Here is an 18273-nt window from a genome sequence, read left to right as displayed (position 1 = left end):
CAGTGCCTGTGGAGGTCAAACGGGCCTCTGTCCTTCCCAAACAAGATGATGTCAGCAGAGACCCTGGAGTCTCTACTTTCAACCCTACCAGTAGCCTCTGCAAAGGTGTACAGAAAAAACCTAAGGGAACTCTCGAACTGAAAATATAATAACAAAGTAAAAATTCAGGAGAGGATTCCAGCAGTCAATGGAGCAGAGGAAAGATAAGAAACCGTAAACTGGAAGAGTAAAAGCTACTAAACATGGATAATAGATTTAAACAATTTAAGTGGGTGGGAGGAACACTGCCTCAGGGATCAGACAGACAACAACAAATAATTTAATAGCCATTGACTATCCATGTCATCAGAGTCCTACAAAGAACAGAGTGTGGCTTTAAAGTACATGAAGAAACAACAGCTACATTTCTCCAAATATACCAAAAAACCCAAAACCCTCCCGACTAAAACAGGTGACCGAAATCAAACAATATAAGCCAAAGGAACCATCCAGGAGCTGGGGATGAGCTTAGTTGGTGGAGATCTTGCCTAGAACTCCTAGTACTGTGCAAACCAGGCATAGGAACACACACTGTAATCTCAGCATTTGGGAGAGAAAAGGAGGATTCGAAGTTCAAGGTCATCCATGACTAATTTAAGATCAGCCTAAGCACACAAGGCCATAACAGCAGGCATGAGAACCCTCTTTTGAGTTGTTGGTTAGGGCTGCCCATCAAGGGACTTTCTCCCTGCAACAGATGGAGATCATTACAGAAAGCCACAACCAATCAAATGCAGAGTAGTGGAGCCCAGGCCTGACTGATCCATCTACAACACAACTCCTGCATCTAAGGTTCGAGGGAGCATTGTGGAAGATGGGGTAGGAAGAGTGTAAGAACCAGAGGACAGGAAGTGTGCTGTGAGACTGTGTTTCCTAGGAATGTCAGAAGCTACACCCATACAGTTTTACCAATATAACTACAACATGGATGGGTAAAAGCTCACAGGCCTCAACCTAGACAGTGAACTACAGGCAACCAAGGAAGGCTAAGAACAAAAATCTTCCTCAAGAAAGAGCACAACAAATGGTTATCAAATACCAAATGGTCAGCCCAGAAAACATACATTCAAATAACATTATATGGATTGAGTAGGTTGTTTTTATATATTTAGGAATATATACATGTATGTGTACACACACACACACACACACACACACACACACACCACCCCAAAAATTAAGAAAAAGAGATCATTAATTTTAAAAAGAGCAAGGGATAGGGTACATGGGAGGGTCTGAAGGGAGGAATAGGAAGGAGTAAATGATGTAACTATAACATCAAAAAATTTAATAAGATTAAAAATAAAAAATTCCAGAATACAAACATGTTGAATGCAGAAACATCCTCAATCTTAAATCTTAAAAGTGGTACTAGGAAAATGGTACCCCATCTACAGAAAAATAGGAACATAAGGATAACAGTTTCTCATAAAAACTACAGAGGTCAAGAGTCAGGCATGGTGGCACACCCCTTCAATCCCAGCACTCCTAAGGCAGAGACAGGAGGATCTCTCTGAGTGGAAAACCATTCTGGTCTACACAGAGAAGGGAAGCCTGGGCTATGGAGAGAGACCCTGTCTCACAAAACAACAACAAAGAGGCTAAACCAAGTTCTCTAAATGGAAAGAAAAAGAGAAAATGAAATCTTAGGACACTATAGGTTTGTCTTTTGCCAGTTACAATGTATGCAGAGGAAATGTATAAGATAATTACATTTACACACTGGAGGCAGCCCGGGAAAGAAGGCCAGGGCTCTATTCTTTATCTGAACTGCTGCCAAGTCAGCCCTGGGGTATTTTAGACTGTGGCTAATCAGGTGTGTAATATTGTATCGAGTGGTTACTAGATTAGAAGGTACACAAAGAACACTGTAAATCAATCAATACAAAACCCTAAATTTGTTCAAGTAACCCACAGAAGGCAGTCATCAGAGAAAGGAAATATAGAAGGAGCACAAAGGAAAAACAAAACTGTGTAATGAAAAATGCTTGTTACTGGAGAACTCAGCAGCCAACACAAGAAGAGGAGAAGCTCACAATCAGACCTCTGCTCACACCTAGACATGACTTAACTTTCTAGCTGTGTGGTCTTAGGGAAGTGTACGGTTTTTCTGGGCTTCAATTCCTCATCTATGATAAGAAGGATAAAGTCTTTCCTTATAGAGGACTACTGAGACAATTAGAGTTAATATATATATATAAAGTTTGTAATCCAATGCCTAGCATGTAAGGAGTGTTCAGAAAATATTCAGTCATTTGTATGAGAGATGAGGTAAACATATTCCTAGACTCTGGAGACAAATGATGGCAGAAATAAGCTAAGGATTTAACTATGAGGGACTAAGGTCAAGTCTGCATACAAAGACTGGGGTTACCTTTCCTACCAGGTCTATAATAACTGCAATTAACCCTGGGCCTCCATACACATATGTATAGGTATGTTTGCATGTGTATGGCCTCGTGTACACACACACACACGAGGCCATACACATGCAAACATAACTATACACAAGCACATTTTAAAAAAAGGAAAAAAAAATCATGGGCCTGAGGCATTTATATAACTCTGTAGTAAAGTACCCAGAATGTATAAGTTCCTGGGCTCAATCTCCAATACCACAAAAAAGAAAGTAAATAAAATAAAAATTCCTTACCACAAAGAACAGACTGGATGGATGTGTGCACTAATTATTTTAGCAATGCCTCTTGTCAAGAAGTCCCAAATGACAATTCGGCCATCATTACAGCCAACTGCAAGCAGCGTGCCCCACCTGTTAAAGGTGCACGTCAGGGCCATGCTAATGCAATCCAAAGTCCCATCCGCTTCCTAGAAGATAAATGCAGAAGTATACACAAGGGCTCTCATCATGAAAGACAATGCACACAGAAATATCTCTGCAAGTGTTCTTACACCTTTTAAATTGGTTAAAATGAACAAATAATTATAAAAGCTAACCAAAACCTTTTGGAAACAGTGATGATCAATCTCTTACACAAACTTTCTGGAGGTCAACGGACAAAGTGTCATAGAGGTAACTACAAGAGTTCTCTGATTACAGGAAAAAAAAATTTTTTTTTGATTTTTTTGAGACAGGGTTTCTCTGTGTAGCTTTGCGCCTTTCCTGGATCTCACTCTGTAGACCAAGCTGGCCTCGAACTCACAGAGATTCGCCTGCCTCTGCCTCCCGAGTGCTGGGATTAAAGGCGTGCACCACCACCACCCGGCTGATTACAGGAAAATGTAAAAACTACGAAGCAGCCTGTGTGACTGACATTAAGAAAATTACATTATTTTACAACAATGTCAAGCTTTAACAAATAACCACAATGAAGCACAGGAAATGTTACAAATGCACAATTACACATGGTGATCATTACTATGTAAATACATTTATCAAAACTTATAAAGCACACACAAAAAAAGTTCCTGTATAAATGATGGAAGTATTTGTTTAAAAAGCACTTCCATTAAAGTTGTGAATATTTTTTCCTTTTAAAGAAAAATGAATTCTTCCAGGCGGTGGTGACGCACACCTTTAATACCAGTACTCGGGAGGCAGAGGTAGGTGGATCAGTGAGTTCAATGACAGTCTGGCCTATAGAGTAAGGTCCAGGACAGTCAGAGCTACAGAGTGAAACCTTGTCTCAAGCAAACAAACAAACAAAAAAGAATCTTAAGATTTAAAAAATTACTTTGAGATTTCCAGCCAAAATTGTATGTTACCTGTTGTTCCAAGTTAAACAGCTCATTTTACCACAGCAATATATGGATGTGTGTGTCACATTTAGTTATTTGTCATTAAAAAATAAAAGGCAGTTACCATTTTCCACACATTACGACAAAACTAAACTTACCTCTGGATAGTTCTGCCCAAAGGACTCTGCAACAAGGCAAAGAAAGAAAGTGGATGAAACATAAGGCACACTCAAGGGCCCACGCGGCCCACGAACAGCACACAGCTCACTGGCCCTTTCGGCACCCATGAGCTCACACTACTCATCACCACAGGCAGATGGCATTTGCTTTTTTAAACTCCTATCATCATCTCATAAGCATACAGGAAAGTATTCCGAGGCTGTGATATCTTAACAAAGTGAGTACAGAAGAGATGTGAATCCAACCACCTTCTATGTGGGCAAATACTAAAGAGACTTTGTCAAGATGCACTGGCCTTTCCTCTCACCCGAGTTTGTTTGTTTTCAAAAGCCCCAGGAAGTGGAGAGCCAGGGATCCTAACTGTGAGCTGTAACACTCGGGACAGACGAACAGTCCAAAGTGCCACCTGGTGCAGTTTGGAGGCGTACTAGGGGGGCAGACAGACTACGAGGAGAGAGTCTGAAGAGCTAAAGGCAGGAGCTGAGACCGTGAAGAACACAAGACCTAGAGACCAGAATCAAGAGAGCCAGCACGGGCACAGCCCAGGGCCCTGAGACGCAGAGCCCAGGAGCTGCTGTGTGCTGGTGCGCCGGTGAGCTGAGCCCAGAGCCCTAAGCTTCCGCTTCAGCACCTGAGCAACAAGCCTCTGGCTCGGAAATCTGGAGCCATAAACCTTTAGTTCTCCTGCATTAGAATATAAAACTGTGAGACTGGGACAGTCGTGAGCCACCAGAATGCAGGGTCACCAACTGTCCTCACTGCCTATCAGGATTCAAAGGACCCCCAGCCAGCTGCTTGTAACGCATTCAATTATGAAAGAAGGGAATGAAAGCAAATGCTGAAATGTATCCAGGAAAGTGTGCTGGAAAACTGTGTTTAAAGTTACTGAAGTAGAGCATGTGTCACCTAGAAAAGCGCATCTGGGGCTGCAGAGGTGGCTCCGTGGCTAAAGGACTTGCTGGCCACACTGAACACTAGAGTGTGTATCCACAGCACCCACCTGAAACAGGGAGGTGGGAGCCAGGGCCAGCAAGATGGCCCGTGGGCGAGTAAAAGCACCTGCCAAGCAAGCCTGGTAACCAAGTTCAATCACCGGAACCCACAGGAGAAGGGAAAAACCACCTTCTGCAAGTTCCCTCTGATTTCCACAAGAGCACCATGGCATGCACACACACACACACACACACACACACACACACACACACACGAAATGTGTAATCAAAAGATAACGGCCTTCAACCCACTTGGCAAAGTAAAAACTTATAATATGTTCATACAGACATTTGCTCAAAGTTTTTCAAATAAACTACTACACATATTACAAGGTGACCTGCTCCTCTCATTGGGAAAGCCAGTGTTTCTTTCCCAATCAATAAACTATATTCACATGGTTGAGAAGTAAACAAAAGTGCAAACTCATTCAAACATTAAAAACAAAAATCAGGGTCAGTAAGATGGCTCAGCAGGTAAAGGCGCTGAGAGCCAACCCTGCAGCCCTGAGTTCGATCCCCAGGACCCATAAGTTAAGAGAACCAACCCCCACAGGCTGTTCTTTGACCACCCCATGCACACACACACACACACACACACACACACACACTTTTAATGTAAAGTTTTAAAAATAATTTGGCTAGAGATGGAATTTCAGAGCCTCAAAACCCACGTAAAGGGTAAAGGTGAGTGTACAGAGGAACAGGACAGGCAGATGCCCTGGAGCTCACTGGTCAGACATATTAGTCAATCAGAGACCTCTGGGTTCAGTGGCAGACCTCATCTGAAAACAGGAAGAGGAAGAAACCCAACATCAGTCTCTGGCCTCAACACATACAAGCAAACATGTGCATCTGTACAAAATGCATGCACACAAACAGGTGCACATACCATATACACACAAAATGTTTAATCAAAAAACAAAAATTTAAAAATCATCAAGAAAGGCATTGTTATAAACACCAGCACTCAGGAGACTGAGGCAGGACTAAGTCGGAAGTAAGCTATATGTGGGGTTCAAACCAGTGTGGGCTACTACAAATCCCACATTCTACCTTAGTCAGTCCTCTCAATTCACTGCTAAATAGGCATTTCCACACTTCGATATTATAGATGAAGGGTAAGTCCCACAGTTAAAAACCGGCAAGATCCCGACTGACCCAGAAACAACGCTTGTGCCTATAACCTAACTCCTAGAATCTTGCCTGAATTTGCCCATTAGTTTACTACTCTGTGATTTACAAAACACACCTGCCTTTTCCTGAAAGTCAAAATGTACCCCATCTCCTTTTCAGCATAGCTAATGTTCCATTTTCCTCAAATCCTCAAGAATAATCAACAGTGATGTCATTCACAAGCTCTTTTCTGGGCAAAAGTGCAATGTGAGCTAAAGAGATCTACCTAGAATCATTACCTAATCAGAACTTTCTTGGCAACAACCATTATTCATTTTATTCTGTTCCAAAACATCACCCACTTGCAACAGAACCAAAAAAAAAAGCAAGAACTGAACCATCCAGCAAACCTTTGCCTATAAAATTCATAGTGGGCACTCATGAGGTTTATCAGAGTTCTGAAAGATTAACTGTTGTTCCTACCAGCCTTCAAGATTTCTTTGTTCTCCATGTTTCATAAAACACTGGAACCCTTTCTTGTCCCCTTATTCTTTCAATCTTGGCTTCAGTTACAATAGCTTTCCTACCTCTGTTCTTAAGAGCCTGTGCTCCCCTCACATACACACCTTTGCCTGTGGATTCTTCAGTTACAATAGCTTTCCTACCTGTTCTTAAGAGCCTGTGTGCTCCTCACATACACACCTTTGCCTGTGGATTCTCTCTGAACTTACTCTTTTGGAATCTGAATTCAGTTAGCTTCCAGTGCAAGCTCATCAGCTTCTTTGAGCACCTCCTCAGATCTTCCTTCCCTTGTGGGATCCTTGCTTCAAATAGCTTCTCCAGCCTTCCCCTCAATCCCATCATATGGGATAATGTCTGCATCTCTCTCAAGACGTGGCTGTCATGAGCTTTTCTCAATGGTTCTATTTGTTTTCTAACTGCCAACAAATTCCTCCCTTTCAGAACAGTTTGAGACCATAGTAGCAGCCCATTCTGCTGCCTTTAAAAGGTGATGGCTCTGTCAGTGTCTCCTTCAGAGAAATCCAATTGATAGGTGTCTAGGCAATGGATACTACCCTCCCGACCTTTAGTCTAACATGACCATTCCTGCTACATTGCCTTGGGCCCGGTCTTGCCTCCCTTGATCAATCTTTCAAATAACTTGCAGTTCTAACTTCTTCCACCTACAACTATCCAACAGCACTCACTCACTTAAAATCCTTCTTTGATAAACAAAATGAACAAAACCCTTGTTTTTGAGGCAGAGCCAGGCGGATCTCTGTGAGTTCGAGGCCAGCCTGGGCTACCAAGTGAGTTCCAGGAAAGGCGCAAAGCTACACAGAGAAACCCTGTCTCAAAAAACCAAAACCCAAAACCCAAAAACCAAAAAAAACAAAACCTTGTTTTTAATGTATATGAGCACTCTATCTGCATGTAAGCCTTTATGCCAGAAGAGGGCATCAGAGCACACTATAGATGGTTGTGAGTCACCATGTGGAATGATGCTGGGAATTGAACTCAGGACCTCTAGAAGAGCGCTCTTACCCACTGAGCCATCTCTCCAGTCCATGAACAAAACTCTTGAAGTATAATTTTGAAAAGCAATCTCAGCAGGGCCCTAGCCAGTCCTTTTCATTTTGTCTTTTGTTTATACACGATCGGCACCTGTGCCAGAACTAACCATGCCCTGAGTACCAGCTGCAGAACACACCAGTTTCCTGCACACGCACACTCATGCATGCCTAGGAATGTTTGCTTCTATAGTTTCCTCCACTGGAAGGTAACCCCACAGAAAGCTCCTGCTCCAGTTTTTTGTTGGTTGGTTGGTTTGATCTCCATCTCAGTATTTTCAGTTGAGAAGTACCTCTGTAAAATTTCCCCAAATTTTACATCAATCCCACCAACAGTGTAGAACTAGCTGCTTTCATATGGATTCCCCACATTGAACTAAGATACTATAACTCTGTATTATACAGCTACTTGTTTCTCTTCTCCTGGTTGTGTTTTTATCCAGGACAAAAGCAGTATCTTATTCTGTTTTCAGCTGGTATAATTCAGCCCACTCCAAAAATGAATAAATCATCATAGCCCATTAAAACAAGTTTTTAATAAATTAGTGCAGGAAATATCAGAGGATAATGAACAAAAGGATAAGTATAATTCTTTCTTTCTTTCTTTTTTTTTTTGTTTTTCGAGACAGAGTTTCTCTGTGTAGCTTTGCGCTTTTCCTGGAACTCACAGGCTGGCCTCAAACTCACAGAGATCCACCTGGCTCTGCCTCCCAAGTACTGGGAATAAAGGCGTGTGCCACCACCACCCAGCTAATTTCAAAAAATTTTAGGGCCTGAGAGATGGCTCAGTGATTAAAAGCACTTGCTGCAAAGCATAAGACCTAGAGCTCAGATCCTGGCACACAGTAAGTCTAGCACAGTCCTGCACATGCTTGTAACCCCAGCACTGAGGAGGGCAGAGACAGGAGAGGGTTTGCTGGTTACCAGTGCAGCTGAAAAACATGAGCTCCAAGTTGATGGAAAAGCCTGTGCCTCAAAGGAAAAGGGCAAAGACTGACAAAGGAAGTTTCACGCCACCTCTGTATAAATGATTTCTCTGGCCCGAGTGCACAAACTTACCCACACACATATGCACTCACACAAATACAGACATACATCACACAGACACACCCATGACAAAAATATTCTAATGACACAAGTACATACATAACGGCTGTGATAGTTTATTTCTTGGACCAGTGAGATGGCTAAGGACACCCGCTGCCAAGTCTAAGGACCTGAGTTAGATCTCCAGAACTTCCCACAGGGTAAAAGGAGAGAAATGACTACCCAAAGTTGTCCTCTGACCTGCATGTGAGTTGCTGCATGCACCCCCGCCCCGACACACACACACAAACCTACACACACTAAACAGATTTTAAAATTAATTTTTAAAAACAAAGTATTTCTTCATATGAGTTATAGGGGAAAAATGAGTTTGAAAAACTATCTTGGCCTGGTGATGTAGCATTTGCCTGCGTGCGCATACCCTGAGATGGAAGAGAGGCTGTCTTAGTAATTATGCATCTCCAACGTAGACACAGCAACATCTCAAAAAGTGGTCAGATGGTCACAGAAGCAGAATTTGTATCCTGTCTGGGAAGCACCTGAGTGGCCACATTCCCCAACCTATTATCCTTCCTTCGTTTCCTTTATCTGCCCAGATGTCCTTTACTGTGTTCCCACAACCAGAGCACTTCTGTCCCTTTTTCCTGCTTGTATACAACCATTAACCTTCTCACTTTCAAACTCAGTCACTTCTACAGAGACTTCTACCTTTTGGAGACCCAGACTGCTTTTTAATTGTTCGATATGCTAAATATTCCTAAGTTTCCCCCTTATGAGCCTTCTGTATCATTCAAAAGAACTTTCCCTGTGACTCTGTTAACTCTTTCAAAGGACTATTGTAACATCTTTCCTCTTATAAATAAGGATCATCTCTTGGTCTCTACTTCTCTCACACCTTCCTAAAAAATCACTGATTCTATCTTCATCTTAGACTGTTAAGGGGTGCAAGTTGCCCGGGGATGAAATGGAGCAGCCTTTCTCAGTTTTCAGCCCCAACTGCTCTGCAATTAGTGTCTATAGGAAGGAACTACTCACCTGGATCCTCTTCTAGCTGATGCACATAGGGAACTACATGGAAGGTATCTGAAAACGTGCCTAGTTCATGGAAGCACTGCATATACAATTTATAATCATTTGCTCATCGCTTTTCCTCCAAATACAAGTAAGTAACCAAAGGTCTTGTCCCTGGCAATTTTCTTTTCTGTCCCTCTCATCTTCTCCCTTCCACTTCTTCACAGGGTTTCAATAAGTCAAAAGGAATGGTGATCAGAAGTCAACACTTGTCTCCCAAGCTCAGTCTACATTCAACATATCCAAGCTACCTTTCAAATGTCCTTACATCTTATCAATAGCATCATTATTTTTAGTTCATCTTCTCAAAACCACTACACTCAAATTCTGCCAACACTGTCTCCTCAATGTTTTTTTTTCTTTCCATATCCGAGCTCACACATTCCTTATCACTCATCCATTGTAGCCCTCCAACTTGGTTTTCTATTTTTTCAACTATACATTACTGTCAGATAAACTTTACAGATCAGTTCTCCAACTGAATTGTCAATGGATCTGCCCTACCTTCCTTAAAAAGCCAACTGTCCAACCTGGTGTCCATAAATAAATAGCACCAATCTAAACTCTTGGTCATCTCTTTATCAAAATATACACATTTGCCCAAGCAGAAAAATTCTCTCACAGGGGATGCTGGAGAAATGATTCAGAGGTTAAGAGCACTGGCTGCTCTTACAAAGATCCCAGGTTTGACTCCCAGCACCCACATGGTAGTTCACAACTATCTCTAATTCCAGTTCCAGGGGCTCTGGCTCTCTCTTCTGGCCTCTGTGGGCACCAGGCACCTCACTGGCGCACAGACATACACATAGACAAAACACCCAGACACATTTAAAAAAACAAACCACAACAAAAAGCAACTCTCACTAATGTCTTATTTCAGACACATCTTCCACATATTTTCATACTTAGTCTGTATTATATCCACATGCATTATGCACGCTCCAAAAAGCTACTTGAAGACAAAGAACACTTTAAAATAATCTTTGTAACCCTCTGTCCCTTCTCAGAAAAAAAATACAACCATTAAAGGCAGCCAACTCATGTAGAAGCTCCTGAAAACAGATGTCACCAGGCTGCCATGCTGAAAATACATCATAGAGGGCCACAAGAAAATACCAATGTGGATACGGGGTTGGGAATCAATGATTTAAAGACATAGTGAGAATAAAACAACTGCTTGTGTAGTTCACACTTCGGTGATCTACACCTCCTTACGGTTGAGGACCTTAAACTGGAAGTCAAGATAACCAGATTCCAAGTACCAACTACATCACTTAGTGCCCAGTCACAACACTCTTATCCTTTTTCTGAGATCTGGTTAAATAACACATTTCTAGAAAGAGTTACTTCTATCTAGATATCCGATCCCCTGACAACTCTTCACAATTTTACCCTAGGTCACTTTGCCTTAGATTGCATCTCCAAAACTCTGGTCCTGCCTGCTCCGTTACTTCAGCACCTGAGATCCTCGAAATCACAGCTCAGTCCAAAAGTGCCCCTATGACTCCACAACTGATCTGAAAGTGGACTCGGAAAGGTAATGCATTCTTCTCTGACAGAAGCTGGTCTTTCTCCTGTTGCTGCAACTCCGCATCATGCGCATTCAAAGAATCATCTCTAAGAAGAGCGTCCCGAAGGTTGCAGCCTGCGTTCCCTCCCGCCCGGGTTCCCTCCTTTCCAGTACCAAAGGGTTAGCTAATACGCAGCCACAGTCCTCCTCACCCAGCAACTCGAGGTTCATCCCTGCGGACGCTGGCCGCCTGCTCTCCGCACCGGCAACAGTCCCTTCTCCCCCACCCGCTCAGAAGCCCCGCGTCTAAGTGGGGGGCGCCGCGAAGAGCCTGGCGCAAGCTCCGGAGACTTTCGGACTTAGAAGGCCCCGCGGCTTCCGCTTTCCTCCCCCGCCTTCCTTGTTCGTTTTACGTAGCTGTCCACATTTATCCCTAATTTTAAAAAAAGATTAAACGCTTTTGGAATCAACCAATTACAATATTTTTGAGATATAAAAATGATATCGTCGGTCAGAACTCCAAAAAGTGCACGAATGTAAGGCTTTTCTCTCCGGGACTATGTAAGCGAGCAAGAAATTTCAGGCATATCACTAACCCACTAATACTTACTGTGCTGTGTGTTCCTCGGGTAGTTCGGGCGGCTGCCTGTGACTCCGCAAGAAAGGTTCCGGGTGATTCTTTCTAAGGCAGGAAAGCGGGAAAGGTCGGCCCCTAGTGTCGGAGTGTTGGAGCTCTTAGACGTTTTCAGAGCGTGCGCTGGCTTGGCTCACGCTATGGGTACTATAGTTACTATGTGTATGACTTAATTCCGTGAAGATTATTTCACGTCTCTAGAAGTATGTCATACGCCACAGAAAAGGGTATGATAGCATTTGTTACGCCCTATCTCCGGTTTTACTGTGTACACAGTGTCGATTAGGGCACAGGAAAAGATTTGTCAAGAGAGATGGACTGAGTTCCCCAGTTGTCAGACTTGATGAAGTACACAGAGCAATCAGAGAAGACCAGCCGCTGGTAAATAATGGGCGTGGGGTAGGGGGTGTTTATCCGACTGTAGATATGGTGGGCATTTACAAAAAGGAAAGAATGGAAAAGGCTTACTGCACGATTCTCCTATGCAGATACAGCGGAGTAATCTAGAGGTCCTACTAACTGACTCCACCCCTTACAGCTATTTATTCCTCTGTGCCTCCGTTTCCTTATGAGTAAAATGGGAGTAGTGATAATACTACTTACAGGATTATGAGGATGGAATGGGTTAGCATACAAGCACCTAAAATAGCAGGTGACAGCAAATATTAGCCATTATTCACCAATTTCCTTGTCCTAAATATGTCACTTTCTTGTAGCCATTTAACCTAATAGCAGTAATTGAGGCTCAGAGCTATTAGACAATTTTCACTCCTTTGCATATACAATTTTCCCAAAATGCTACCCAAGTACTATACTACCAGGACTAGTCTATAGAAGTCTTTCTGCACTCCTCGAAATGACTTATTATCAAGTCTCTTCAGCTATACCCACTGGATAAGTGGAAAAAAAAAATCATTGTTTCACTTGTTTAGTAATAGTGACGAACTTTTCACATGTATATACATCTTCATTCTTCTCTTCTGTGAGGCAGTCATTTTGTGTCCCTTGCCAATTTTTTTTAATAGAGCATGCATTTTGTAAAAATGTCAAAGAAGGGATAAAATGATCAAATTGATGTTTAAGAAATAAGATGCAGCTGGGCGGTGGTGGCGTACGCCTTTAATCCCAGCTCTTGGGAGGCAGAGGCAGATGAATCTCTGTGAGTTCGAGGCCAGCCTGGTCTACAGAGTGAGATCCAGGAAAGGCACAAAGCTACACAGAGAAACCCGGTCTCAAAAAACAAAAAAAAAAAAAAAAAAAGAAAGAAAGAAAGAAAGAAAGAAGACGCCTACCCAGCCTTGTAGCACATATGTGTGATCTCAGCACTCAGGAGCCTAGACTATATAGTGATCCTGGTGTGAGAGGGAAGAAGGAAATAAAATTTAAAGGGTTGTTGTTGTTGTTGTTGTTTTGTTGTTTGTGTGGTTTTGGGTTTTTGGTGAGATTTGTTTGTTTGTTTTGTTTTGTTTTTTATCTTACTGGTGCTAGTGATTGAACCTAGAACCTTACCAACAGGCCATACCCATAAGCTATAGCGGTGGGGCACAACTTTAATCCCAGCACTCAGGAGGCAGAGCCAAGCGGATCTCTGTGAGTTCGAGGCCAGCCTGGTCTACAGAGTGAGATCCAGGACAGGCACCAAAATTACACGGAGAAACCCTGTCTCAAAAAACAAAAACAAAAACAAAACAAATAGGAACAGGGTATCTGAATTTGGTGCTGAAGGGGCCTGGAGCAATTTACACCTGTCATTCTGATGCTGTGAAAGAAGAACTTGGTTCTTAGCCAGGCCAAACTTCCCTCTCATTAAGGTATTTTATGTCCTTCATGCATTAGGCCAGCTAGTATTTACCACCTCTCTTCCAGATAAAAATCAAAAATTCTGGGCTGGGTTATAGTTTGGTGGTAGAGCTTGCCCTCGCCTGTGTGAAGTTTTGGGTTTGATCCTGAAACACCATGGGAGAAGACAGGGTTGGGAGATCTCTGCCTGAAACACTTCTGCTTCACAGTCAACCAAGAAATCCTCTGGGCAGCTGGCTCAGATAGCATGAGTGCATTTGAAAGCTCCCATGTGACCCCAGCATACAGACCAGGTTGAGAGCTACAGCAGAGGGCTGGGGGTGGCATCCACCACACTGGCTGAGACAGGGATTAAAGCCATTCTCAGAAAAAGTGCGCAGTCACAGCCCGTGTTTATTGTCAGTGGAATTACAGACTCAGGGTAGTTAAAGAGAGGAAACAAGAACAATTGCAACACAGCTCTGAATTCCCTGGAGAGCAGAAAATTGAGAGGGGAAGAAAAGTGTATCGGTATAGATGCCATTCTCTTGAAAACACATGGCCAACGATGGAAGCGCGAGCGCGCACACGGTTATTCCTTGCAGTAGTATCTGTAATTGCCATCTAATTGCAACAGTTAAAATTTTTGAAAAGCAGGGAGCTTGAGCTTTTCATTCTTATTCATTCTGCAGAAGATATGTTGAGATTATCTCAAATCTATCATCTCTTCTAGCTTTTTATGTTTATCTGTAGATAAAAGCAAACTTCTTTGCAGGAAATCCCCAGGAGTTTGTTGTGATCACAGATTATGCATGAAGTAACTCGGGTTTATCAATCATTGCTGTCTTCAGTACTATTTATTCTTTACAACACCAATTAATTGTTGAAAACATGTTTTATGATTCCAAATAAATAAAAATACGTTATAGATGGGTGATAAAACTATTTACCAGTAAGAAACCCTCATCTCTCACATTATTAAGTTTTTTTTTAAAAAGTAAATCTGGCCGGGCGGTGGTGGCGCACGCCTTTAATCCCAGCACTCGGGAGGCAGAGCCAGGCGGATCTCTGTGAGTTTGAGGCCAACCTGGACTACCAAGTGAGTTCCAGGAAAGGCGCAAAGCTACACAGAGAAACCCTGTCTCGAAAAACCAAAAAAAAAAAAAAAAAAAAAAAAAAAAAAAAGTAAATCTGTCGTTCAAAAGTGACAGCAAAAGAATGAAAATAAAATAATTGTAAACACTGCCTTCCACTAGATATAGCCATTCACACCTGAATCCCAGCACTCAGGAGGCCAATAAAGGATGGTTTTGAGTTAAAAGCTAGCCTCGGCTGCATAGTGAGTTTGAGGCCAGCCTGGGCTACACTTTGGGGATGAGAATGTATCTCAACCACAGAGCCCTTGCTTATCAAGTATGTGTGAGACCCTAGGTTCAACCCTCAGCAGTACAAAGACAAAAAGAAACCCTTTGTACAACTTTGTGACAAGAAGCTTTAGAAACATAGATTTTTTTTTCTGTTGATATTATATACTTGCAAAGCTAATTTATCCAGAAAGAAAAAGAACTCATAGCCATGGTAAATGTTGAAGCTTTTAAAGACGGCCCAAGGGCAGGCACGGTGCAAGTTTCAGTCCCAGCATTTGGGTGACTGAGGCAGGGGACCTAAAGTTCAGGGTCAACCTGAGCCATGCTATATAGCAAGACGCCTTCTCAAAAACTAAACTTAAGCCAGGCGGTGGTGGCGCACGCCTTTAATCCCAGCTCTCGGGAGGCAGAGGCAGGCGGATCTCTGTGAGTTCAAGGCCAGCCTAGTCTCCAAAGCGAGTTCCAGGAAAGGCGCAAAGCTGCACAGAGAAACCCTGTCTCGAAAAAACCAAAAAAAAAAAAAAACTAAACTTAAAAAGGAATCGGGGAGGGAAAGGAGAGGAGACGACGGGGGAAGGAGAGGAGAAATGTATCAGAAAGTGTAAGGAAAGATGCAAGGTTTTCGTGTGCTCGGATTTCCATGTCTACCTTTCCCAAGCATCACCCCATCCTTAGCAGCTGCTCGATCTTTGGGACTTACATCATCTTGAACCACTCAAAACTGCTTTGCTTTCTTGCTAGGGACCAACTAGACAATTACAGTCAGAATCTCTGGTAGCAACGAGTCAGCATTAAGTTTATCCTCTCCTCTATTACTGGATCAATTTTTCTCTTTTGAATCTTTCCCTTAATATAATTTCAACTACAAAAAAAAAAAAAAAACCCGCCTGAGTCTCCTGGGGTCCTTTTTCCAGACCGATGGAATGAGGCTCCCCTTCCATCCTGATGCCCATCTTCTGACTGTCAGGAGGAAACACATCTTTGGGTCTCTGCTACCCTGGGTATTTCGACTTGCTTTGTTAGCTGTTGACCTCATCTGTCTACTGGTCAGTACTTATTGGATGCCAAGCTTGTGGGTATGTGCACCTCAGACCTTGGCAGGATCTGGGAGTCATTTATTAGACTGTTCTCTTTGCTCATACTTCTGTGGACAGCGTGTAGTTTTTATTCTAGCAGGGAGCTAAGTCCCATCATAGCTACCAAGATGTCATCTCTAGTTACCTCCCATCCAGCTCTGTGTCTGTGGTCTAGGGTAGTCTCCTTTCTGGAATAGGTAGAGAGTTTTTAGAAGCTAATCTTACTTACAGTTTCATCTGTTAGAACTAGCTGTATTGGAGGCCGGAAGTGGTGGTGCACACCTTTAATTCATAGCGCTTGGGAGGCAGAGGCAGGAGGATCTCCGAGTTTGAGGCCAGCCTGGTCTACAGAGTGATAACCAGCTGCACTGGAAATGAGAGTATATGAAAGTGCAGCCGTAGCTGGCATATGTTGGGGGAGGGGGGTTCCATGGGAGTAGGAGCCAGCCAGCCTGCTGACACTGACCTTGTTTTTCTCAGAATCCCTGTCCTTCCTCTTATCTGGTCAGCTTGACTGACTCAGCCCCAGCTGCAAAGCCCTGTTTTTTACCTTCTTCAACGTTTCCTGACGTCAGCACTTTAACTCTAGCATTTCTTTTAACATTAACGTTGACTTCACTGCAACAAAACCCAAGGCCTTGTGCATGCTGAACAAAGTGCTCTGCTGAGTGCTCTAGCCTCGTTTGTAGATTAAATTTTTTTAGACTTATTCACTTATTTACTTAATGTGTGTGTGTAGGTGTGTGTCCATGGCAAACCTGTGGAGGTCAGAAGACAATCTTGGGGTAGGAGTCAATTCTTTTTCTACTATGTGGGTCCTAGGAATTGAACTCAGATCATCTGACTTGGTGGCCTTTATACTCTGAGCCATCTCCCGGCACCCCTAGTTATAGATTTTAAATTAGAGAAGAATCAAATTCTCACCTTCCACTGTGTAGCCCTTTCCTCTGGATTTTCCTCCTAGAGGAAGAGGCACTTAAGACTCAGCAAGCTTCCAGGCATTGGCGGTGCACCCCTTTATTCCCAGGTCCCAGGAGAGGCAGGGGAATCTCTGAGCTTGAGGCCAGTCTAGTCTACATAGGATGTTCCAGGTCAGCCAAGGTTGCATAATAAGGCCTTGTTTTTTGCTTTTTTTTAAGGACCCAGAAGACTAAGGAAATATGTATTGCTGTACAGGGCTGACTGTGCTGTTTGTTGGAGGAATACAGAAGACTCTGGGACTTTGGACTAGAAAGGGGGCTGGACACTTTAAGCAGGGATTAGTGGGCATCATAGTAGGAGCATGGAAGACAGTGCTGAAGGTGATTTGAACTGGGGGGGCAGCTCAAGAAGTTTCAGAGGGGAAGACTATTAGTAAGTGGCCTAGAGAATATTCTTGTCATATTTTGGTAAATAATGTGGCTGGGTTTTGCCCTGTCCTAAAACTGCCAGAGGCAAAATTGAAGAGTTTTGGATTAATGATGTTGGCAGAAGAGATTTCAAGACAGCCTAGTATTGCCCGTATAGTGTGGTTATTAGTAATCAATCTCTCTTATGCAGACCTATAATGAAAAGAAGCAAGATAGACAATGAAAAATACAAAATGTACAATTTGAGGAGAAAAGGAGCACCAGGAAGTGTAATCAGTGCTAAGTCCAGTTCTTGTGGAGATGAAAATGTTTAAAGAAAAGCCTGATGCTAAATGGCATAAAGGGAGTTGTGACCTCAGGTCAAGACCCCACCCAGCTAAGCTTCCATCTTGTGAAAAGGAATTAAAGAAAAGCTTAAGCAGTGAAGGAAACCATCAACAATAGAAGGCCAATGCAAGGGGCTGGAGAAATGGCTCAGTAGTTAAGAGCACTGCCTGCTCTTCCAGAGGTCTACAGTTCAATTCCAAGCAACCACATGGTGGCTCACAACCATCTATAATGAGATCTGGTGCCCTCTTCTGGTGTACAGGCATAGTAATAAACATATTTATTACTTACAGAATAAGTAAATAAATAAATCTTTAAAAAGAAAAAAAGAAAGCTGATGCAAATGTAATTGAATAGGAGGCCAAGTTCCAGCCCCATCAAACACCAGAACCTGGCAACTTCAGACTGCCACGTGGTTCTGGCTTTAGAGTCAAAGATATAAGAAAGGGACAGGTAAGGAAAGCTGCTGAGGCCAGGTGTGTGTCTGGGGTGTCCCTGCATGGAGGCCCAGAGAGGCCGCTG

The 18273-nt window shown here is 42.9% G+C and overlaps 1 protein-coding gene across 4 annotated transcripts in view; it reads right to left on the bottom strand.

Annotated features, from left to right (window-relative positions):
• The window catches only part of Rbbp5 (RB binding protein 5, histone lysine methyltransferase complex subunit), a 29127-nt gene extending 17528 nt beyond the window's left edge, over positions 1–11599 (bottom strand). Inside the window, exons 1-3 of one of the 4 annotated variants that reach the window (XM_052736908.1) lie at positions 11432–11599; positions 3894–3919; positions 2693–2865 (exon numbers count right to left, since the gene is read on the bottom strand). In XM_052736908.1, coding sequence (XP_052592868.1) covers positions 2693–2865; positions 3894–3919; positions 11432–11450 — 218 coding nt within the window. In that variant the 5' untranslated portion in view covers positions 11451–11599. Of the gene's footprint in view, positions 1–2692; positions 2866–3893; positions 3920–9673; positions 11388–11431 lie in introns of those variants that run through there. The other 3 variants (XM_052736910.1, XM_052736907.1, XM_052736909.1) reach the window with 3 other exon arrangements.
• Positions 11600–18273: the final 6674 nt, after the last annotated feature.

Source organism: Peromyscus californicus, unplaced genomic scaffold (genome assembly GCF_007827085.1).
Source record: "Peromyscus californicus insignis strain IS unplaced genomic scaffold, ASM782708v3 Scaffold_14__1_contigs__length_90479793_seg_2, whole genome shotgun sequence".
Lineage (NCBI taxonomy): Eukaryota > Metazoa > Chordata > Mammalia > Rodentia > Cricetidae > Peromyscus > Peromyscus californicus.
This window is presented reverse-complemented; position numbering and strand designations above follow the sequence as displayed.